The sequence below is a fragment of the Falco peregrinus genome, chromosome 1 (genome assembly GCF_023634155.1).
Source record: "Falco peregrinus isolate bFalPer1 chromosome 1, bFalPer1.pri, whole genome shotgun sequence".
In the NCBI taxonomy this organism is placed as follows: Eukaryota; Metazoa; Chordata; class Aves; order Falconiformes; family Falconidae; genus Falco; species Falco peregrinus.
The window spans coordinates 38,180,049-38,205,167 of NC_073721.1; the positions used below are offsets into that span (position 1 = coordinate 38,180,049).

Genomic DNA, 25,119 nt, shown 5'->3' on the forward strand with positions numbered 1-25,119 from the left:
CCTGCCCTGCACCAGCATTATATTTGCACAGTGGCACCTTGAGGGTCTCTTCAAGTCATGTTGATTTTCTGAGCTCTCTCTTGGACAAGTTAGGACAAGGCAGTGTTGACAGATTGGTGAAGGCTGTTCTTGTGAGCAGCAGGACCTGGCTCAACTACATACAAGTATTTGCAATGTTGAAACAGCCCTCTATAAGTAAATGCTTTCAGGCTTTCATAATTCCTCATTCAAAATATTTTTGGCGTTTGTAAACATGGCTTTGGGAGAAAAATGGTTTTAAGCACAGGAAGAATTTGGTCTCGGTCACTTCAGAAATATTCTGATCAGTCCAAACAAGCAATATTCAGCACTTGAGTATCACGTTTATTGCACTTGACCTTTCAGCATAGGTATAGTTTGTCTCACGGGCAGTGACTTCAACACACTGAGCCCCAAGTGACATCTAAGAAATAAGTAAGGACACCCTGCAAAGGTGCAGCTCGGACTCTGAAACACAAAAGAGAGAAGCCTGTGGTGAGGAACTTGCTGAATAGCATGGAATATTTGCTCTACTGAGGCAAAGTATAACATATTCGTGCTGATCAGCTCTGCAACAGCCAAAGCCAACGGGCAGCCATGCCGTGTCAAGCAAGGTCTTTTAGATCTCTTTGGCTGAACCTGCTAATCCTGGGCATGAGTAATTAGGTGGGATATCTCTGGGAAAGACCTCTGTGCTGGTGACAGTTTGGGCCCCACACAGGAGGGAGTTAACCTGTTCCTGGGGTGGGAATGGGCCAGCACCATTAGCTCCTGGAGGCCCCTGTGTGCCTCCATGGAAGACAGGAGAATGGGTGGGCTGGGGCGGACTGCTATAGGTAGATAAGGGTACCCCCCCTTTGCATAGTCCATGGGAACATTCCTGAGGCTTGTACTGCTTGGGAAAGGAGAAAGAAGCCAGCATGAAAAGAGCAACTGTTAAGCAGCCCTTGTCTTGGGAGTGGACCTCATGGCTGTCCTTAGGGGCTTTCTTCCTCCAAGGTAGAGACTCTTCCCTTCTGAGACTGCTTTCATCCCTGCCCAGGAAACTGCGGGTGTCCATGGGACACCATAGCTTCATTGTCTTCTACAGAAAAAAAAAACCAAAAAATATTGTCTATACCAGTGTTGTCCGTGCCAGTGTGACTATGAATCAGTGGTCAGAGCTGCAAGGGACAATTACAGCCCTTTCTCCCTGTTCTTTGACATAGACAACCCCTGGTCCTATGACTAGGACTAACGTCTTTTTTAGAATCTACTTCAAAGTCTCCCTGGGAGCCAGAGCCTTTCTTACGAGTTAAAAATCAATGTGTTTAGGTAAGATCTTCAGGAGTGGAAGGCAGCAATGCAAAGTTTCAAACTCAGCAGAGGAGCTGCCAATGCAAAGGTCACGCAAGGTTGCGGTTACTCCCACTGCGTGCTGCAATGGGCTTTGTGCATTGGTGCAGACTGGGATTACAGCTGGGCCAGCACGGAGAGAGGGAGGACATGGATCCACCCTGTAGCCCTGTGGTTTTCGCAAGTTTTCTGGCACTGGCCTCAGTTCCAAATCCTAAAGGAGCTCTGATGGAGACCTGCCATCCTGATTCAAAAAAAGGGATAGGATTTTATTCTCAATAGTGCCGTTGAACTACACACAAAGTAACCATCGCCCACAATCAATTCCTAGTAAGCATCTATAGACTGCTTGGAATCTATTAAGAGCTCCGTAAGTGCTCACTGTAACTCATAGCGTAGGTAGGATATTGCCTTTATTTTCTTTTTTCTCATGTAAGACCAGCTGAAAAGTTGTCCTTCCCCGTCCCCAAGGAGAGATTATGTTTTTTTTCCTAAGACCCAATGATTTTAGCCTTCTGTCTTACTAGTTGTTGGGGAGTGATGATGCCAAATCATGTCTCCCAAAAAGCCTTTATCCTTCATGTAAATTAGCTGATAGCTTCCTTCTGCCGGTACAAGTCAAAACAATGTTTTAACTGGCAGAATTATGTGGAATTCTGTCTCATCTGTTTTTTCCTCCCCTCAGCAAACTAGTATTTCCCTAACAAGTTCCCAGATCTGTTAGTTTTCCAGGGTTTCCCTTTTTGGTAGGCAGCAATAAGGAAGGGAATCTCATTTTGCTGCCAGCTCGCCCACTGACAACATGCATCAGGGAGGGATGGATCAGAAACCCTTTCCTTCAATTGCCTGGGAGCAGAGAACACACTGGGAGTTCAGCTGGAAGCTCTGCCTGTGAGCTATGGATCATCAAGACTTGAATTAGAGAGAAAATCTGTCCCTTTGCTTTTCTTCCTCCCTTTTCCCCACTTCATTTATGTGAGTTTAAGTCTTGGTGACAGTTAATGCACAGATAGCCCTTGAAAGGGAGATGTGTTTGTCTCCCAGACAGGTGCAGTCTGATTTCCCTCCGTCTGCTCTCGTCCTTTCCAGGGTGGAGGTACAACAGCAAGAGAGAGAGTTTCAGTGCTCATGACTGCTTGCTCTTGGCTGGCTCTGCCAGCCTTGATGCCAATCCTGGTGATGGGTTTTGCATAGCTGTGGGTTTGATACCAGTTTAGCTTGCCAACTGCCAGCATAAGCTGTGTAACTTGCAACTCCACAGATGCTGTGCCAGCATCTGTTTCTCATCCTACAGTATTTTAAATAATGCACATTTCCAGCTGCCTTCCCCTTCCTTCCCAATTTCAAAGCACAGTTTGTTGGTTTCAGGTATTGCTCTGAGATGCATTTCCAGGCTATGCAGGCTGTGGGCAAGGCAAAGCTGGTCAGGGGCTGCAAGGTTTGACGTGAACTGTTTGTGCCCTCATCCTCCAGCTTGGTCATGTGTTGAAGCAGAAGAAATCCTCAGCTGTGAGGAGTCCTACAGCTTGTGGAATGCGTTAATTAAACAAGCGTCTCTGGAAGAGGTAAAATGGTAGAGGAGCTCTGCAGATAACTTGGCAGCTCCCTAATACAGTATTCACGGCTTCAAATCTCTCAGGAGAAAAACTGAGCAGCCTTTATAGAGGGGGTTTTAAAGCCCTACTTTCCAGTAGGAATGTAATTGAAGAACGGCTGTGAAGGCTGTGGAAGCTGCTGCTCACAAGCAGGGGAAAGTTTAAATTCCTGGGCTTTGGGGTAAATTGCTAACGTTTGTCTTCAGCATTAAAGCCATCTGAAGAAAACCATTCCTAGCATACAGCAAGATGAGTTGCTTTTGCCGGGTTCTTTCCTGCATATAGGGTAATAGTTTAACGTGAATATAGCAGGAAACAAGGAAAACTGAAAGCATAATTCATTTTGAATGGCATGATGTAAGAGGCGATTTCTTTTAAGGAGCTAAAAGGCAAAGGGATCAGCGCTAAAAATTTTAAGTGGGCTCTTGGAACAATCTCTTAATGGAATTTTTTCTCCCTCCCCCTGTCCCCTGCCTTTTACAACTGTTAAGATCTATGTTTACTGCTAGTTCTCTTTTTTTATTTATAGACTTGAAAGCCATAATCAGAGGAATTTTACTTATCAGGTTATAAAAATCCTCTATCTGCTGTCCCACCAAGTCAATAAGTGTTCATTTCTTCAGCTCAGTACCAGTTCCACATTCTGCTTTCTGGACAGATTTATTCAGTATCGGTGCAATTTCTGCCCACTGAGTCAACATCTCAAGGCACAACCTCTTCCTGCCGTGCTACGACTAAGCGTTTCCTATAGTAGCCTTATAATTTCCCAAATTTCTCCTCCCCCTTCAGAGCCTGGGAAAGCAGATGGACCCTACAGGATGACCTGGAGGTCACGAAATCCAGGATGTTAGAGCTGAAGTGGGGAAGCGCATTCCAGAGGAGACAACCCTTCCACCAGGAGTGTTTGCAGCTCAGGCTGCTCTCCAGCCCACACCGCTGAGCTGATACCAAGCTCTTCAAGTGATTGCAAGTGACATGGCCTGGGGCACGGAGACAGCAGCTGTCTGGTATTTGGGTTGTTATGGTTCGGGGTTTTCCACTCAAGCTGGAACTCAACTGCTAGCAAATGACGGTCACGGGGACCCTGTGCAGACAGAGCACCCGGGAAGGAAAATCCATTGAAAAGCATCATGCTGCTCTCTTTCATTTGAAAGGGAGACAGCATGTGGGAAGCCGGCAGAGGCATGAATCACTGGAGAGAGGTCCATATTCAAATGTCAAGCCCACATTTTTCTCATCAGTCAGAAGGAGAAAACCACTTGGCAAATCCAACCCAGCCCTGAACCCGAGTGACAAAACTGCCCCTTCAGTTTGGCCTCTCATAAATGCTGGCTTTCTCAGTATGTTTAGGTAAGCACAAAGTCTGACACCGGGACACAGTTTTATTTCTCATCTCAGGATTATAAGCTCCAGTCATGTCCTTGATTCATATTGGATTGGCCCTAGAGCATAGCCAGCCCTGTCCAGATGTGGTGAACCTTCTCTCCCATCAAAGCTCTGAGCGTGACATAGAGCTAGGAATGACATGGAACTCCCGTGGAAGTCCCTGGGGTCAGAGGATTGGTGCTTGGCATTGCTCTGCAGCTTCTGCAGCTGAAGAAGGGGAAGGCTGTGTGCTGTAATAAATAATAGCTGACCTGTCTGAAGGAACTTCTGTGGCCCAGAGGAGGTTATCAGTCAACACAAGGGATCTGGCTTCTGGGTCATATTCAGGCCTAGAATCAACCAGATCAGGGTTAAAGAGCCTGAGAACAACAGAGCTATGGTCATGGTAAAAGATCATGCTGTAATTCAAGGCAATGAAAAGTGTGTACAAAACCCAATCTCTCAGGCAGCGCGAGCCTGAGGTGAGTGGTAAAACATGAGTGCCGCCATGAAAACACATAATCATAAGGCAAAACCAAATGAAGAACAAAACCAGCACCACAACAGGCTCCCTGGTTTTGTACTAGTGGAAGCTCTTCTGATCTCTTGATGCTGTTTGTCCAGGGCCTTCCCAAGCAGTCTGTGAATTACAGGTGTAATTGCAGGTGGTTTAATGCAGTGTGTGTGGGAGCAGCCTGGAAAGAGTGGCAGCACAGGCTCATTAACAAGTAGCAGGAGCAGCTGATGTTTCTGAAAGGCTTCACCCAAACCGAAGGTGAATGTGCCATGGTGTTTCATGCTGTTGCCTGTTGCAGCTGGGGTAGCATAGTAGGCATTTGCTGTCTCAAAGTACTCATGCACTGTCATTTCATGGTGTTGACCTATTCTGCTTAAATAGGATGCTTACAAAGTAGATCTTGGACCTTCTGGTCTCTAATTTGCAGCAAGTGAAACTTATGCCCCTGCTCATTTTCGAGAAAGGATATTTGAAGGCTTCATTCCAACTGAAATGTGGATACCTACATGGGAAATTTAAAGCTTAGTAAGCAAGGTTCTAGCCTTGCTTACTGAGCTTTTCAGTCTTTGAGCCCCTCTGAGTACAGGCTGAAAACCATGATCTGTTTCAGGTGATCTCAGTTATTTGATCAGAAAATCATGTGAAGGCGGGAGTGAAGAATGGAGGAAAATCTGATAAGAAACTGAGAAAGATCACAAATTAAAATGCCACACAAGAATGCTGAATTGTGGAGGGAAGATAAAAAAGAAAAAAAGAGAAGCAAACCATTTAAATTAATTTTCTGATCTGGAAAACTCCACAGTATCACAGTTCCCAAGGAAATCAATGGTCTTTGTAGGAATTCCTGGAGTATCTTACAGTGTTAAATACTGGGGTTTGTCTGAATAGAGGAATGTGAGTATTACAATACCTTCAGTGAGGCTGTGCGAAAGGACCAGGTGACAGAATGGATGAAACCAGACTGTCAACACAGGCACCTAAGGCAAGGTGAATGTTGTCTTGGGTCTGTTCAGTGAAAATATCATTTGTGAGAGACACAAGCATATTATTCCATACTAGAGCCATGTCTTGCCGCCCTTACTGACCTAATCAGTCTTGACTGATTGAGAGCAACCAGAACCAGTTTTCTTAATTGTGCTAGAAATTTTATGTCTTCCTTCTGTCATATCTTTTCTGACTTGCTGCCTGTATTTGCACAAGCTGTTTTCAATGAACAGTGCAGATTGATTCTGGGGAAAATAAGGCAAGTCATCTGTACTCACCATGTTGACTATGTGATTCAAAAAGTGGTTTTGCTGTTCCCTGAAAAAAAAAAAAAAAGAGAGAAAGAAAATTCTGCTGGTCTTTGGCAGAGGATAAGGTGACAATCTTCCACACACCCTAACTTCCTTTCATTTAAAGTCTGGCATCCAAAAAATGGGGAGGCTGTCATCATATTATGAGTGAGTTCATTTGAGAGCACGATGGTACCGTACACACAGGGGAAGCTGGCCAACAGAACAGGGAGCAAGAGAGGCCTTTTGCAGACTTTTTTTTTTTTTTTTCCTATGGGACATATCTGGGACCCTCCAAGGCAAAAATACACTTGCTTTCATCCATAACAAATGCTCTCTGAGTGCTATACCACATTTGGCAGTTGCAGCCAGGGTCAGTTCAACACGGTTTTGCCCAGGACTGTAAATTCTTGTCCATGGAGCTTGTTGTGTGGAGGTCTATGAGATGAGACCTTTTAATTAAGCTTGTGTCTGTTCTGCATGGACATTGCAGCCTATGTGGCGTTTCTTGAGTAGGATGTTAAACGTAGTGTCCTGGCCAAATTCCGGCCTGGGTATTTATGTTCTGCTCGCTTAAATGCCACTGTTGGATCATGACCTGAGAGCAAACTGTGGTGCTTGTCCTTTGCTAGTAATGAATAATGCTCCTAAGACTTGGTTTATGGGGAGGCACATCAGCTGCTCTGAGGACCATGAAGTCATGATTCACGTTAATTATGATAGCATGCACCAGACCAGACCTTGTGGATTTTTTTTTGTTTTTTTCCTTGTAATCTCAAGGTTTATTTGCTTATTCTTGCAATATCGTTGATTTTGCTACAGCGTTAGTGTCCCTGAATTATCACATGATGTATCTCCAGGACACTGCTGTACCACAGGTCCACATAATGGGTGAAGGATAAAAACCAGATCTTTTAAATAAGGGTAGTTTCTCAAATACATGCTTCTTCAAGAGGCTTGTTTAGTCTGTTTCTGTTTTGCCAGAAAGTGTGTTTTTAGGGAGTCTCCTCCTTTATACGAATAAATCATGATTCTCTTTTGCTGCATTGGTAGTAGTGGTTGAACCTGAGAAGGCTTGGAAGGTGTCTCTGACAGGCATCCAAAGGCAATGAATATTTACTCGTATTCTCTAAACCTTTCCACTTGCTGGGGCAGGACTGCCTTGTTTTTCTATGTTTATTCATTGCCTAAGACCATGTTCCCCTCCATATGATCTTGGTTCTGTACCACAATCAGGCATTAGCACAGTAAAATAATCTTTATTAGTAATAATGTTAGAAATTAATATCAGGAAGAGTGAATGAGGAGGCAGAACTTCACTATCCCTGCTTTGCTCCTCTGAGAGATTTGTCAGGTGGATCTCTATTCCAGCAGGGCAATTCTGCAAGGATGGAGCAGAGATCTGCTCCTGTCTTCTCTTTAAGTCTCGTATCAGTGAAGTAGCCACTGATTTCCCCTTGTAAAGAGGCTGGGTGGGGGGTACCCAGTATGCTGTACCCACTGCCCACACCACTTCCAATATCAAAATGGTATGTAGGAGTGCTTGAGTATTCCCACTGGAGTCTCCCGCTTAAGGCTGATAGATAACCCAAACCATACCTTGGTGAATGACAGAGTTCTTCTTCCACAGAGCCTGCTTTACTAACACTTTTTCCTCTTTGCAGGCCAAAACCGTATTCATTTAATTTTTAAAACTAACAATTGAATTGTCTTATTTTCTAAGTATGAAGAATGGTAGAAATTGCTGAGCTGTAGAACAGTGGCTTGAATCAGCTAAGCTGGGCACGCTGACCTGCTGAAAGATCGCAGGATCCCAGGTTTCACACGAGAGATGTTTGTGCCATGGGGTAGAGAAGCAGTAATGGATCTATCTCATTAAGGCCACTTTATATTTCAGGTTTATTTTTACCTGGAACACTATTCATTCAAGAAGCTAGCTCCACGGGTTATATTTTTAGATAGTCCTGGGCCCAGCTGAGAAAAAGGAAAGGCCATCATCTCCTCATAGCTGACTGGCAGGGACAGAGCAAGAACAACAGTTTCTAAGGGGGGAACTCATCTCCTTACCCCTGTTCTGAAAAGAGCACAACAGAAGTACTATGTTGCGGCTTGCATAGCATGTAACTCCGCGTCTCAGCGATCTAGCGCACGCTGTTGCTAGCGGAATGCAGCACCGTGGCGTGAATAGCACGCGGGTTGTGTGAGCCAAAGGCACCAGCCACCCTGCGGATCCCCGACTGATAAACGTCAGAGCTGAACGGCTGGTTTTTAATGAGAAGATGGCCCCGCTAGGAGGGTCAGAGCTGCGTTAAGGCTGATGTTGGTCATGCAACAGGCAGTAAAGTGATTTTGCCCTGCAAAGGCTACTTCCTACGTTTTCTTCTTGACTTCATCCCCACAGATGAGATCAGTGGAAAGGAAGATGGGGAGGGAATAGCATGGCGATTGCAAAACATGCTGGGAGAAATGTACTTTTCCATGCATGTCTTGCTTGCTGGACTCCACATTCCTTTTTCCCTGATGACAGTATTATGTGCTGGGTTTTGCTGGTAGCTAGGCAGCTACCCAAAGCAACAAATCCAGGTGCCAATGAAACTTTCCATTGACTGAAGTGGGTTCAAGGGCAGCAGTAACAACTTACAATTCAGTCTCTTCTGAGGCCACAACACAGGGTCCCATACAATATTTTTAACTGCAGATTATTCCACAATCTCTCTCAAAGGGTAATCTGTACTTCATGCTGCGTATCTGTACCAAGGATTTAGAAGGAAAATGGGCTATTAGTACCTAATTTACATTTTGTGTTTTATCCTTCTTGGCAAGTGAAAGCTGTGGTCAATGGTTCGGCCCCAAATGGCCTTTCATTACTCAGGCTGTCCAGACATTCATAACCTTATGAGTCCTTACCAAAGAGGCTCATATTTGTGCCAGAAATATTGAGAGAAGAGAGCGCTCATGTGTGGAATATGCATAATGTAAGAACTAAATGAAATTCAAGGTAATATGAATCTCTGATAAGCAGATAGAGGTGTTTAATTATTACACATCATTGCATGAATCTCGCACAGTATCTCTTCTTTTTCCTCATAGTCTGCTAGTTTATGTTTATCTATTCAGGCTGAGGAAAAATCTCTGGAAAAGAAACTGCTTGTGTTTTGATTCCCGTATAACCTTCAAAGATAGCATCCTATTTGAATTTTCCAGTCAAGCCTTCTGAATTCAGTGAGACTACTCACAGGTCAAGGTCCTAAAACATCAGCAGGCAGGACAGAACTGGCCCTGTAACACATAATACGTAATAAAGATGCTCCTCCCAATGCCAAACCTTCTGAGTAAGTGTTGCTGTTAACTAGTGGGCTGGGTAGTACCGTTCATTATCAAGGTTGCCTAATACTGCACATCACAAGATTAAGATTTTGCCAGAGTTATGTAGACTGACATTTTCAATGCTGGATGTTTTCTGTGCTGTATTTTTTCTTCTTTTTCTTTTCTCTTTTTCTTTTTTTTGAGGAGGGGTAGTGGTGAGTTGGGGGTAAGGTATGGGATTTTTTTTTTATTATTATTATAAGAAACAGGCTGAAAGTGGGAGACAGGATGGATAAGAAGCACAAAGCAGCAACAGTGGTCCACTGAGGGAATGAGCACGGGTGAATTAACACTGCTATAGTTAATTCCTTTAAATATTCAGGCTAAGTTGGGAGATTGTTTATTCCACTTTGGGGTGAGGTTGGTTACATTGTGTATTGCTGAGGGAGTTCACAAAGTTCAACTGTATTTTGCTGCAACTCATCAACCTGTACATCCTCTTAATCAAGGAGAGGCCACCTCGGGTGCATTTCAGGGAAGGATCCCATCCTGAGGATCTTGGAATGCTTTTCCCTCCAGTGAAAGAAACTAGCAGCTTCAGGCTGAGATGCAAAGCCTTAGCAGATGTCTCCCAAAGGTTGTCCACCTGGAGAGCTGTTGCAGAAGGGCTGGTATGCAGTAAATTCAAATCCTGTGTGTACTGCTGCATATTGTCTTGCTGGTGTAGGACAGGTCCTGGGATCAGATGGGTGGGGGATTTGGGCCGTGTTACCTAGAATGGTTGAGACTGAATGTAGAAGTGGAGGAAACTTGCTCATCTTAGGGGAACTGGAATGGAGAGACAGTGCTGCTGGAAAGATGGCAAGAAATTAGGGAGGGAAAGTGAAAGGAAAAAAATGGGGAATCGCAGTCCAGAGAGACCCTAGAACTGAGGATGATCAGCTAACACAGATTACAGCTCCTCTCCCAGCTCCCAGCAGCACGAGTGGATACAGTGACATCCCTGTTTCAGCTCTGCTGGTATGGGTATCAGTATGAGTGTCAACATGGTGGAGTTTCTGTTTCAAAGAAAACTTAAGAGCGAGCTCAGGAAAAGCTTTAACAAAAGGACATTCTTCAAGTTGCCAAGTCAAAAGTTCCCAGCCTTTTGTGTGAGCTCTTCCTAATGAGCGAGGGCTTCTCTGTGGGTCCACAGCAAATTTTTTTCCCTCCAGTTTTCCAGTTCTTTAAAAGCTTAGGAAATTAAACATGCAAAAATGTGTTAAAATTATGAGCACCTAAAATGGGTTTTGAATTAAGGCTGCCTATGCAGCTTAAATTCATATCTCTGTATATATCACATGCTCAATTTTCTTCCCCAGGAGCCCTAGTGCAGTCAGTTCAAAAGATTAAGTTAGTCTGGGGATGAAACTGGGTTGTCTAATAAAGGAGGGTAGAATGACTGACTCATTTCATGAGGTGAAAGGTGTGTGATAAATTTAAATAGGGATTTGCAGCATCAAAGGAAATGGTCTCATGGCCAAAGTAACTGAATAGCCCACTGGGGAACTGGACAGGGATAGGTCTTATGTGATGACAGGCAAGTCACTTCAAATGAGTTTTTCACAGTTGGCCTCTAATTGTACATTTTTCTTTTTCTGAGTAGCTGCCTTGAGATTTTTGGGTCTCAGTACTAACACCTGCAACCGAAGCAAATGGCAGGTTGGCTTTGAACAGAGAGAATAGCATCTAAAGTTAAATACACAGAAAATCAAGTTGCACCAATCAGTGGATACTTTTTACCTTAATCTTCATACGTTTAAGTTCCCCATCGGTAAAACTGGACTCTCTGTCTCCCAGAGGTGATGTGAAAATAGATCTGTGAATACATGTGAAGTATTCAAAGACTACAGTGGAGAATGCCACAGAAAGGTCCACAGGGAAATTAATCACTCTGTCTTCAGAGCAGGTCTGACTGGTGTGCAGTGAATAAAGTCTAAGGCCACACATTGAACCGGAGGAGAAAACTAAATACTGAATAGCTGCTCATTAAGTAAGCACTGTCTGTTCTGTGCGTTGAATGAGGCGAAGGTCCTGTGGGAAAAACAGTTTGCAGTGATGTAATTAAAGACTGTACTAGAACACCCGCACAGTGAGGAATGGCATTCAGACTACAGGGGCAACTGTACTTTAAGTTTACCCTAGGTTTTGAGGCTTAACTTTGCAACCTCAGTCACGTTCCTTCATTAATTTTGGGTGGGTCAATGTAACGCTACAGCTGAATTCTTCCTTGTGAAGTATTATGTCTTATAAAAAAAAAAAAATTCTAATCAAAAGTCATGCGTTGCTTCCTGTTTGCTTCCCATGCTGCTGCGGGTAATTGCTGCTTTCCTGCGGGTGGAATGAAGACTGTTGAAGTCCAATGGCCTCAACCATGGGCTGCTTATTCAAGGTGGTGTAAGCAGCAGGAATTTCCTTGTCCCTGGCTAGAGACCTGCATACTTTACCTCTTCCATGCAAGTAGGATGAAATTAATCAGTGTTGGTTTTCTTAGCAAGCAATGAAATTTCAACCGCTGCAATGTCGGAGGAGGAAGACTCCTCAAAGGGGACCAGGAGAAAATGCATGAATGAGAAGTTCTTGCCAAGACTTGAACACTACACTTGAGTGTGTCTGAAATGTTGGGCGCAGAGAGTAAATAAGCCGCATGACAGGTCTAGCCTAAATACCCAGCACTTCTATGGCAAGTAGCCCATACTTTCACCAAGTTTGGCATCACGATGAAGATAATATTTTTGCAAGGATGAACTGCACTCAAACAACATCTCTAATGTTTCAATGTCGTTGCAAACATCCTTTCCTTTCAGATCAGCAATGTGGCTCTTCTTTTCCATCCCTTTTTTCCCTTTTCCTTTCGTAGAAGTACATTTTATGTGTCTGCTAAAGAGGGAATCCCTGTCTTCTGTGCAATTCCTGGGCTCACCGGAGAACAGTGCACATCAGTCCTGGGAACGCAGGTGGTTAATCTTTAGCTAATAGTTCTCCTCCAGCCTAGCTCACTGTATTCAGTTCCCATATCTTACTCTCATGGGAGAATCTACGTATCTCTATGGCAGTCTTGACTTCCATATTTTGTGAACTCCTCCCAGCAACATTGCAGTCACTAATGAAGCAATAGGAACACTCTAGCTGTGCGGATGGGCCCCAGCATATTGCTGCTGAAGTGACAGCTTGCTCTAAACATCTGAGCACCAAAAAGCCACATACAGCATCCACCCTCTCCATTCTGGAGGTCAGTATGAAGGTACAAGCACAAGACACTGCTCTTTTTGGTGGTTGAATTAGGAGGGCAACCAGAATCTAAGTGGCAGTCCCATAAGTGATCCTTTTCCCCAGGAAAAGGGTCCTCAGAGCACTTTGTCTCTAAGCATCACTTCACATTTATGGACATAGAGCTGATGCTTCACACAGAGGGAAGGTAATGTCACCCAACTGATAAAAGGCAGCATGAGCTGTTGCAGAGTTCCCACAGGTGGAAATATGCCCGTTCTTATTTCTGCCCTGGTCCCCCCCCCCCTCCCCCCCCCCCCATACATTCTTGACCAGAATAACTTGGGAACAGGGTTCTCAAAGGACTAATGACATCTAGTTGTGATGCTGCTTTTACCTCACCAGTGCTATTCCTTGCCATGTGTTGGTCTGGTATAGGAGGTTATGAGATAACCAGAGATTAATAAAGTGGGTTTTTTAATACCCTTATTTTATCAAGCAGTGTGTGCAGACCTCCTGTTGCTATCTTTCAGTGAAGCAATGTCTGAGTGGGTCAGAACTTGGCTGGAGGAGTGCTGGACAGCACTTTGGACATGCATGAGGAGCTCAGTTATGAATGTAGTTCTTCAGATTGGACATGTAGTGCAAAGGCTTGTTGCAGTATCACCTTTCAAGTGAGAAATAAAATGTCTACATTTGTTTTCAGCATCTAAATACCATAGCAGTAACTATGAGGTAGGGAACCCTAGCTGAAGTTCTGTTTAATTTTGTCTTCTGTCTGCTGAAATTCTTTCAGTAGCTTTGGGGGTGATAGTCTGGGCTTCTTGGTTTTGCAAATCTGAACACCATTATTTTGTGCTGCTGAACATTTGCAGTTGTATGTTGAAATTTAGGGAACAAAGTATTACGGGGAAACAGCACTTTATAAGGTCAAGTCATTATTCATATTACAGTGTGAAACTAAACCAAGAAATGACAGAAAAAATGAAACAAGATAAACTGAAAAAATAAAAATATTAGAATGAACAGATTACAAAAGTTCTCAGTTTCCCTATGACAACCCAATTTTCATAAGAATGAAGAGGAAATTCTCCCTACAATTGCTTTTTTTTTTTTTAATAGACCTGAGTAAAACTGGTTATGATTCTTGTATCTGGACACCAGCTGCCACAGTCTCTGCATCCATCTTAATAATTTGGTACAAAGAAGACCTTAGTACTACAGACTTCTGTCAGGAAGGAAAAAAAAATACTTTCCGTTGGCAATCCCCCTCTTGCACAAGTTCCTTTTAGCGTATTTGGGGTTTCTAAATGACTTTAAAATCTCTTTTCCACTATTCATATCCATTTTACTCAGCAGCTCAGCTCCTTCGTGCCTACTCAGAGGGGGCTGTCACTCAGCAGGCAGTCATATCAACCTGTGAATACAAACCAAGCCAAAGTCTTGGCTTAGACTCAAAATAATAATACAGTTGCAAGTAGACCACTTGTACTTAGGCAAATGATCCAGTTAAGTGGTAATTTAGTGGTGTTGTCGAAGGTCAGTGATACCCTTTAAAATTACTGAGGGTCAGTTATTTCTTTCCAGCGTATTATTGTCTCTTATTATTTAAGTTGATGATTGAGTTTATTTTGAAATTATTTTAAAGGTTGGGATTTACAAACACTTAGAAAAATAATTTGCAAGTGTCAGGTTGTGGAGTTTTGTGGTACTTGAAGTTTGGGGTTTGCAAACATCAGGAGCAAAATGGCAAGGAAAAATGAATTTAGCAATGAAGTAACAACTAATAGCAACTAGTATTTTGTTAAAAGAATCACTAATGGAATGTCTGAGATGTTTAGAACTTGCAGTGACTATTGGATGGCATGCAGAGTTAGTAATCCCCGTGAATAGTTTTATTATGTGCCTGTCAGCAACGTATGCTGCTTAAATACGCATTCATGGAGTGACCGTGCTGGTGGCTGTATGCATTCTGCCATTTTATTGACCTGGTAAAAGTCATCGTGACGGCTGCTTCAGTTTCTACTCAGGCTAGTTTAGAAGTCAAAGAGTAGTTTTGCAGAAGCCTTTTCGTCTTAAGAAAGTGATTCACAAGATGTCTCCTTTAGTTTCCTGGAATCGAGATGTTTATTTTGTGCTATGTACAACAGCAACAGTTCTGTAGATTTCATAACCTTAAACATTCAAATTACAACTTTTACTGAAATTTTCTTTCAGCACGTATTACTCAGAATATCTCCAGGCAGGAGTCTAAATAACAGCACTAGACAGAAAATCAGTTTGGTGTTTCACTTAAAATCTTGAAGACTGGACATAAAAGTCCCAAATAAAAAAAATCTCAGTGGCTACCTTCTTTGAAGACATATCATCCAGTTCTGTCATCCCAATCCAAAGCAGAACAAAATGAGAACAATCAAGTGTTTGTTCCCCAAATTTCCCAGGGCGCTTCTGAGGTGAGCTTTCATATTTCTTTGAGGGATTTTTTTCCATTCCTCTGGCCTTGCCACAGAGACATTGTTGAAAGTCATTTAAGAAGATAAAGACCAACTCCTTTTCTAGTTGGGGTGGTGGTCACGATTATGGGGTGGGCAGCCCTTCCCCTGAGGCTGCAGAACAAGCACCGCATTCAAGAGCTTGGAAATTTTGGTGATGGTGCATCTTCTGTGATTAATGTGAAGTAGTTTGGAAGTCCACCATGCCCTGAACAGCTTTGTGACCAGCCATGAAGGCAACAGATCAAACACTGTTCTTAGGAACCCTCATCAAAGGCATTGATCCAGGGGAACGGGCTTTTCAAGTGTAGTTTATGGGAATGATAGCCAGCTTACCGCTAGTCCTTTGAATTTTTTAACCAGAAGTATAACATACCTGTCCGTCCATCTGTCTCCCTGCTCTTTTTGCCTTTTTGTTCCCTTTCTATGCACTGTTATTCTAACTGGTAGCCAAATGCAAAAGAAGGGATGTGTTTAAGAAAATGATACCTGATAATTTCAGTTAAAAAAGAGATGTAAAAGTGTCCCCGTTGCACGTGCACGATCCCAATTTCATGACATTTAATCGTGGTGCATGCATTTCCACTGCCATGCTGATGTTGACGGTGCAGCTGAGAGACAGACTGAGTGTTTTATTCATGTGAATTGTGCTTGACAGAGGTGGGAAAAGTGGGCTTGATCAAAGACCCACTGGGATTGATGGGAATCTTTCCATCCATTTCAGCAGGCTTAAAGATTGCCTTCGTATTTGTAACAAGTATTTGTCATCCTCCCCTGCACCCTGTACTTCACACAACAATATATATTTTTGCTTCTGTGATTTAAAGAGGCTCAAACATTAATGGCAAGCTCCATCTTCTCAAGCTAAACGTACTCTTTGACCCTGCAGTATCTGCAGTCTGCTTTTGAATTCGGGGCTTGGGCAGTGACCCATGGTGGAAAGGATGGAGTTGCCTGAATGAGCAACTTCTAGAAGGTACCAGAAGTGTTGGAGGAGGGCTGGAATAACTCAGCAGAGTAACTCAGATTTTGTTAGGATGAGAATTTGTCTTCCGCTGGTGAACAGCCTAGTCTTAGGACAGAGCATTTGCTCTTCGCTGTTTGACTGTGCTCCTGGCACAAGGCTGGGCGACCAAATGTCTCCCCTGAGACAGCTGAGGGTCCCTCCCCAGGCTCTGGACCCCACTCATGTTTTTCTGTGTGGTAGCTACATTGAGCTCACAGGATCTTGTTTGATCCTCCTGCTGCTGCTACAAAAAGGGTGGGTGGGTCTTATCCCTCCTGCCAAAATCTTTGTCCAAAATCAACAAAGCCACATACGCATTCTGGTTCAAGTACTCGTGCAAACATATTTATGCAACGGTTTGTGGGATTTGACTTTCAAATAAAATTCCATGAGCAAAGCTTCAATACCGCTGCTTTCAGAAAACAAATGAGAAGATCCATATATATCACCAAAGTGTATTTAACTGTGAATTTGTTAGAAAATTCTCCAAACATTTTTTCCGTATTGGTCCAACTCTAAGGTTTGGACTGTTTCCATCTTCGGCGTAATGCTGCTGTGATGTGTGGAGTTTATCCTTGTAGCCTAATACCATGAAAAGAGTGGAAATAAGGAAAGCTATACAAAGCAAACAATGTCTGCATCTGAATAATTACATGCGATGTTCGGTGATCAGGAGATTAAATTTTGTTTGTTTTAAAAAAGACAGCTGACAAGCAGAGAAGATTAAGTTGGCAGGACTTAAAATCAGCTTGGATAATTCTATTGGCTCAAGTAAGCTTGATTGCATTTGTATTTTTAATTAATTAAACTTGGATGGCCGGTGCCAAAGCAATGCTCGCTGTAACAGCACAGATGAGGGTCTCCAAGTTTTTTGTAGAAAATCCTACATTCACGGGGAAAAAATCAACCAAGGCCAAAAAATGTGTTCTTCCCTGGGGCTTCATATGTAAGGTCTAGAGCTTTCTACAGCACAAAAGTGTTGCTTTTAACTGCAGACCAGGACGAGCTGCTGTTTGAAATAAGGAATCTATCAAGCCATTATCCTGTCATAAGTTGTAACAATTTCCATATTCTATGAAAAATAAAAATAAACCCCCCCCGATGAAATATTTATTGTTAGAGGGAGTGTGCTTTTGCCACCAGCAAGAGAACGTCATCACAGCCCTTGGCTTCAGGGTTTCTGTCCTGCACCTGCGCAGCTCTGGCCCTGCCAAGATAAATACTCTCCAAGACAGGGGCTACGTCGTCATTTTTAATCTCTGTGAAGTGCCAGGTGAAGTTATGGAGCAGTATAGCGGTTAATGTATAAAAAGACTCTGCTGTGCTCTCTTGGACTACATTTCCGCTCCGGGAGTTTGCATTGCAAGTAAATAGCAAGGAGCCACAGGGCTATCCAGTAGCACTCTGGGCTCACACACTTTAATACCCTTATTCTGGCCACGCTGCTTTAGGGTAGGGCAGTGCTGTTAGCCCCATTTTATAAATACAGTGTGCCGCTGAGGTCTGCAGGACGCAGAGTACTGGTTGTACTGGTAACTGAATTCCAGCAGGAGCCTAGATGCTTGTGTTAGGCTTTTATAATGTGACTGACTGCCACAGTTCCTGGGAATTTTTGAATGAACTGAAACGAGGCATTTTTACTCCTGCCTTGTATTCTCTAACCATCTGGCTTGCCTCACTTTTTAAATGCACTGCTGAGGACAGGGGAAACGGAGTGTCCTCAGCATCTCAACAACAGGTTTTTATCTTAAAACAAACCCCAGAAAACAACAGGCAATCAAACCAAACAATCCCCAAACCACAGAAAAAACAGCAATAAGGATGAGAAACTTCCCTTCTGATGCTTCTTCCCATTCCTTCAGCATTCCTCAGTAGTCGCCGTGAAAAGGAGATCCCTCGCTACCTTACTGCACATGTACTTGACCAAGTTCTACAGTTTGTAAGCAGCAACACCCATGTTTCTGCATCAGAAATGGGCCCATAATTTCCATTTCTCAAAGAAACCTGTTATGTTTTTCACTGCAAATACATGAGTTCCTCGCAATGTTTGTGCAGTTCTGCCTGGCCGTGACATCTCTAGTACTAAAGGCCATCAAAAACTCAGAAGGTAATAAGTGGGTCTGCAGAAGCGTTACCATGGCCAATCTCAGGGTCTTGCTTTTGAATGCAAGGATTATCTTTTTCTATTGAAACATATTTATTAGAGATGGAAAACCATCTTTTGTAGAATGCAAGAGCTAATGTTCCAGCTTTCCAGATTATTCTGAAATACAAGAGCAACACAGACACTGTTAATAATGCAATCAAAGCAATTTAAATCCTTTTAAAGCATCCACAAAGGATCCTTTGATAAGATGCAACTTCCATCAGCCTCAAAGACTAGGCAGTTTAGTATGTACTGTTTATTAAGTTTATACATAGACAGTGGTAATTCCACTTTTAGCTGGAGAAGAGCAGCAGTAAATTCTAAGACATAGTCATAAGCACTGGTGTTAGACTTACTGGTTTTAAATGAAAAAATGTATTTATATTAATACAGCTCTAAATGGGGTTATTCAGTGTTTAAAGATGCAATTTGTTTTCCAAGACACAAAACAGTCCTGTAAACTTCAGAGGCTTTGGTCTTCTTTTTTTAACAAAAAGAGGGAAATTACTACAAGTGTGTATGATGGGCTGTGAGTCTGTTTAGTTCAGTCGTGCAGCATATTTTTTTAATCATGCTTTTAGTTTTTGCTTTTGTCCTCCTTTTCATTGTGTGCCCCTGTAAGAGAGCTTACATGTAGAAAGCAGAGATGGGCAAAAAACCAGAAGTGGTTTTAGGTTTGGGCTGGGATGGTTAGGATCTCTTTTTAGCAGCATCTTCCCTGAGTTTGAATGAGGAGGGAGGCGTGCGATTTTGGGACAACTCTAGCTGAAGTTTCCATCCATCCCAGGGCTGGTGGGAATCATTCTGACAGGCCTCAGCCCCTTGGAAATACAGAGTTTTACTTTTGGCATGCCAACATGCCAAACCTTATGAACTGACCGCTAGCCCCTTCTGACTGCTCCCTATCATCCTGCGTGAGCATCAGGCCTGAGGGCATCCTTGTATTTGAATGCTTTCTTCCATGTACTCGGTGGGCTTTTTGCTGTTCTGGGTTAAAGCAGGCTAGAGGAAGAGAACAGCAAACAAATAACAGACCTGGAACAACAGCTGTTTGAAAGATTTTGATTCACCTTACAAATAATTTGGGAAGATGAGTTCTCGTCTTGGGTCATTGAGCATGAGCAGGAAAAAAACAAAAGTTCTCCCTACATCCACTTTGGGGTTTCCAGGTGTTAAGGAAGGTGGGGGGGTTGGATTGGCTTTTTTTGTTGTTTGGTTTTGGGCTTATTTGTGCGGGTTTTTTAGGCAGCAGAATTACATTGCATTTGGATCTTACTCAGTTTTAATCCAGGCTGATTTAATGCCAAGGAGAGCAGGGTTCCAGAGGCCAAGTCCAAATTTTCCCATGCAGTAGCATGGTGCATGTCTTCTTGGTAATGTTCCATGCATTTCTTTGAAATAATCTTCCCTTGGGATCTAGTATGCTGGAAAATAAAATGCTACTTAATGGATGGTACATAAGTGCAATCACTGGCCACACCAGTAAAAAAAGCCAAAATGGTGTTCATGCCTTTTGTAGACTTGAAAAGTGAGATTTAAACTGGCCTCATCCTGCCCCAGACATCTACAGGAGGGAGCCTCACCAGCTGATGACAGGTGCTGGATTAGCAGCCCTACAGAACAAGGGCTTCTGCCCAGAAACAGAAGTACAACTTCCCATAGCAGTCTCACTTAGACACCTGCAGTTTGTACTGGATCAAACAGTATCAGAAAAGACTGGTTTGCAGCCAACAGTCAGCACCCGGTTTTGTAGGTCACCACCAACCCATCAAACCCCACTGGTATATTGCAAATGTGAGCAAGGAGGGCGGACCTGGTCTCTCTGCAGACCACTGTCTCTCCAAAATTGCTAAGGTGGTATTTTAAGCAGAAAAAAAATTGCTACGTATTTATATGGGAAAATAAGATGAAAAAAATTCACAAGGCACAGAGGGGTTTTTATCTAATTGAAATAGTAGACTTTTTTTCCCTTTTACTTGAAAGTCAGAGATGTTATCGTCAGCAGCTTTCTTTATTACCTTGGTTTGTGTTTCTCACTTCCTCAATGGCATATTTTGATCAGTATGAAATTTTATTAATAGGACTATTTTTTCTAGGCATGTGCTTTCATCTTTTCAGAACCTTACCAAACAAATCTGAAAGCAGAACAAATCTAGCCATAGACTTTGAATGGTGATGGTGTTATCTGTATGCAGGTGTAACTATTTTGGTATGTTCTGTGTGCTGGGTGCTCTTTAAAATAGTATTTCAATACATAAGCTAAGAAGTAAAGGGAAAAATGAGTCAGTAGAACTTGGAATAAATGTTGTTTATCTTTATTTATCTTATGAATGTTTATGATGGCATTTTATGTAATACCTGTTTCTGTATCAGTCTGTATTGTTGCTCTGTTAGGAAGAGAAAGAATTCACTTGCTGGTTCACATTATTTGCCAGTGATATTTCCTAAATAAAGACTTTAGTGTCAGTGAGAAGTGGCTGCTTTCCTAGGGCTTTGACCCACCCAGCTTTTCACCCCCATTTTGGGTGACTTTGCAGGTGTTAAACAGGATTGCACCGAAGCAGGAGCGTCTGGCTACCAAAGATATCACTCTCAGAGCTGTTTTAGTTACACTTCATCATCATAAGCATATGGTTTCACTTCCAAGTGTTTAACATTTCCATTTCCTCAGGAAATCATTCTTTCTATTTTTTAAACTTTTCAAACTGGATGGATATTTTTACTGGCAGGCAGGCTGGGAGCGACACGACGATTAGCCCCAGCCCAGGGAGCCCCTGGCTGCGGTACCCGCCTGGCTCTCCATCCCCTCCCCTCGCACAGCAGCTCCTGAGCCTGGCTTGGGGTGCTTCAGCCAGGTCCCCGGGGCGCAGCATGCTGTTAAAACACTTCTGCTTTCCTTACTATAATAAAACTAGCCACTCCTTGTTTCTGCCTTAGCTGAGAGAGGTGTTTTTCTTTCTTAGTCCACTCCAGGACCCATGCATCCCAAGAATTAGTTGAGAGCAGACTCCTTTAGCTGACTTAGTGAGGCCAATGGCAAGATCAGGGCCTAAGAAAATATTTTATGTCACCTGCAAGGAATGAAAGCGGTTGCGTCATGTATTTATTGTCCGTATTGGCATATCCAGCACTTAAATGAACATGACCGAGGAGTGGCTGGCTCCAGGGGACTGCTCTGGATCTTGTGTTTTCAGAGATTATTTCTGGTATTTCCTTTTTCCTCATTATGAGCGGTCACCCTCCTCATGTGTTGGCCAAGCTATGTACTGTAGGAGCAAGTCTGTGCTCATGCCTTCTTTACGTTCCATTTCTGCACATATGTAATAATGTTTGGATGCTTTTTTTCTTTTCCTGCTATGCTGTAAAGTACATTATTGAATGTGCGATTTACATGCTTATTTAGCTGATATCACTAGCCCTTTTGTTAGAAAAGCATCCTCTGCTACAGTGAGTGTCACTGTGTCATAACAACTTTGATAAACTAACTGCGTTTTGTACAGCAAGCATTGTCACCGTGTGTCAAGTCGCGTTGTACAAGACAAAATATAGGGCAAACTAGCTGATGAATGTATTTGTTCCTTTGTGGTTTATTCTGTTACAAATTCAGACAGTCGCATTTTTTGCACTGCTTGTTTAACAAGAGGAAGCTTGCTGTTGGTTTGGGCTTCTGGGGGGACCGAGTCCCGCCATCAGACAGGCTGTGTGCTACTGATATTCAGGGTGTATGTTTTATTCATACCCTCGGAAGAGTTACTTAGCCAAGGTAGCAGAAAACAGCATCAGACAGATGTAGTTCAACCTCCAGAGCTCCCAGGAGAGCTCACCTGAGCTGCTCAGCCTCTGGCTTTGTGCCAGCCTCTGGGACATAGTGAGCTGCTGTTTTAATCCACTCAGGCTCTTTCCTAACTCCTTTGCTTATCTGAGCGCTGTGTGTGCCTGCACATCCCTTCAGCAATTACCTTCTCACTAAAAAAGCGACTTGGTCAAGCAGCACAAGCTTGTACCACTCGCAAGGACATCCTGAGGCTGCTCAGCACCCGAGCCAGCTCACTGCCTTTCTCACCATATGTGTCCATGTTGTAATGTTCCACGCTGGAGGCTCCAGCTCCTGCAAACAAACCAGTGCCACGAGCTCGCTGCTGATAGATAGACTGGAGGTCAAGTTAGGATGTACACAGTGATTTTGATGCAGTTTTATTTGCTAGAGGGTATGAAAGGATTGCAGTCTTCTGGACGGATTGAGTGATATCCTTATCCAAATGCCAGCCACCACAAAATGGTGCTGGTGCATTGTTCCAGACTGCTTCAGAAGGCTGGACCAGAGTAGGGCCATACTGAATTAAAAGCACAGTCCAGTCAGCCCCAACCTGTATCTCCAGCGACCACCCTGTAGGTGTTTCAAGGGCTGGTTCCTGAAGTACAGCCATCCCTGCTCACGGGTGCAGCACTGGGCAAGCACCCTCCTTCCTCTTACAAGAGGCAGCCTTGGGTGCTCCTGCCCACCTGCCACCCAGCAACAGGTCAGCAAGTCAAACATCTCATACAGCATTCCCTGTTCAGGAGGGATGTCCTGGTTTTGGAGAACATGGTCCCCAGGGTGCGACCTGTGATGAGCGAGCCCTTCAGCTGGGTGCCTCCATGGCAAAGGTGAGCTCCATCACAGCCGTGTGCCTGCAGGTGTTCTCCTTGGGGTGGATGGAGCCAAAGGGTGCCGGGGGCCAAAGCAAAGGGGGAATAAAAGGCATTGCAGCAGTGACTCCAGGCCTGAGAGAGAAGTAACCAAGGCACTGACAACTTGTGTGGGTTTCTTATGTCTGTTTGCAGTGCTATGTTATGTGTTTAGAAGCTGGTTGTTTCCATAATAACAGCAAGTGCCATATGGTAGCGAGGAGGGTGGTGAGAGGAACGCTCGAGGAAACACAGTATGTTGTTTGACATGTGTGTGCTTCTAGAGGAATAATGTATCTCAAGCAAGTACTGCCGCTCCAAACAGGCTAGGGGATTTGCTGCTCTCACCAGAAAAATATCCAAAGCCCTCAAGCATTTGTACTGGTGCAATGCCAGTTAATGATGCCTGCCCTTCTCCCATGTTTTCCTGCAGATAGTCCCTGTGATGGGTAAAGGACCTTTGCTTTACTGGGAGTGATGGTCCTGCATGCACCAGCACGGGGAAATGGCATTTGAGCATGGCATTTTAGGGGAAATACAGTTCAGTAAAGGAGTGCTGTGTGAAAGTGAAACCAGCCGGGTGCCATATGCTCCATCCATTCGTTAATGCTCAGCGAGTAAATAGCAGAATTTTTGAAACCTTTGCAAATACATAGTTTGCAATAATTATTTAGTAGAGAGTAGGTTGAGCATTTTGAGAGATTAGTGGCACTTTGGTGCATATCCAGGAAAAATCTCCACAAACTCCAGCTTTTCCCACCCTTTAATGTATGACTCACATTTCAAGGACTTGTAATTTGCTCCCCACATTCCCACAAACACCACCAGGCTGAACAGTACCTTTGCAGAGTACATATATTTCCACCACAGAAAAATGTGAAATTATTTTTTCATAATAGGTGGATGGCTTTTGCAGGACTTTTACCAACATCAGCTCTATAAAAATGAGCTTCTCTTGTTTGAGACTTAGAGCCATTAATTATATGTGTATTTGGATACCTGAAACGCGGTGGTGGGGAGAAAGCGGCAATTCTGATTTGGGTTCATTGTTCTGCACTCACTTGCAATGCTTTAAACTCCTAACCAACCCAAAAGGCAAAGCTCTTCTCATTTTCATGCTTCTCTTCTTCTCTTTATTGCCTCCAGAGAGAGATTACTGCAGCATATGCGAAAAGCAGCCGATCGGAAGGCTTCTCTTTCGGCAGTTCTGTGAAACTCGACCGGAGCTTGAGTGCTGCATTAGGTTCCTTGACTCGGTGGTAAGTCAATTTTTGTGATACTTTGGGGTGCTTCATAGTGCTCTCCTGATGGAGAAGACTCTCCTGGCCCCAACAAATGAGAGTTTCATGGGACATGATTTTGTGTCTAATGCACCTGAGCAAGCAGCGGGCAGGGCTGACCCCATCAGCATCCTGGCGTCGCTGGCAGTAGGCGGGCAGCGCTGCAGGTGGGGTTGGTACCAGCCTTGGGGAGCACGAGCCACCCAAGCGGGAGAAGGACAGGCACGCTGGCACGGTGCTGGTGTAGCCTCCCTTCATGACAACACCCGAGCAGCTGAGCTGCTGTGAGTGATGCCTTTTGATGTGGGTGAAGCCTGCAGTGCTGGGAGGTACTGGGAGGAAAGGGAAGGTGATGAACCGACTGACAAGAGACAAGGAGGGGTATGACAATACTGATACCTATCTCTTACCAAGCCTTTTCATCTGTAGACTTGAGGGTGTTACAAAGGACATCCTGATTGTTAGCCTGTTTTTTTTCAAATACGCAAACAGGGTCACAAGGTATAGAAGTGACTTGGCTGATGTCACCAAGGAACAAATCTGCCCTATCTTCCACCCCAGTGAGCTATCATTTAACCCAGCCACTGAGCAACACCCCTCAGCCCTGGTGGGACCTGACACTCTCTCCCAGTCTGGCAGTGCTTGGCCATGTGTAATGGCAGCAGGAAAAGCAGTTCACAGTGGAGGAGTCTCTCAGTGGCTTTCTTGCTGGGAGCCTGTGGAAGGCTGGACTGTCGATGAGCCAAAAGGCTAAATCGTACCAGAGGGGAAGATGAACTCATCACTGCTGAGTTGAGTGTCTGATGAGTCTTCACTCTCTGGCTAACACTGATAGTCAAAAGCAATACGATGCATACCAACAGGAATT

At 43.7% G+C, this 25,119-nt stretch overlaps 1 protein-coding gene across 2 annotated transcripts in view; it reads left to right on the forward strand.

Annotated features, from left to right (window-relative positions):
* Positions 1-25,119, forward strand: part of GRK5 (G protein-coupled receptor kinase 5) — a 169,744-nt gene that overhangs the window by 81,880 nt on the left and 62,745 nt on the right. The window contains exons 4-5 of one of the 2 annotated variants that reach the window (XM_055796566.1): positions 3,738-4,298; positions 24,118-24,230. In XM_055796566.1, the coding sequence (XP_055652541.1) occupies positions 4,274-4,298; positions 24,118-24,230 (138 nt within the window). In that variant the 5' untranslated portion in view covers positions 3,738-4,273. The remainder of the gene's footprint in view (positions 1-3,737; positions 4,299-24,117; positions 24,231-25,119) is intronic. The other variant, XM_005229750.4, reaches the window with a different exon arrangement.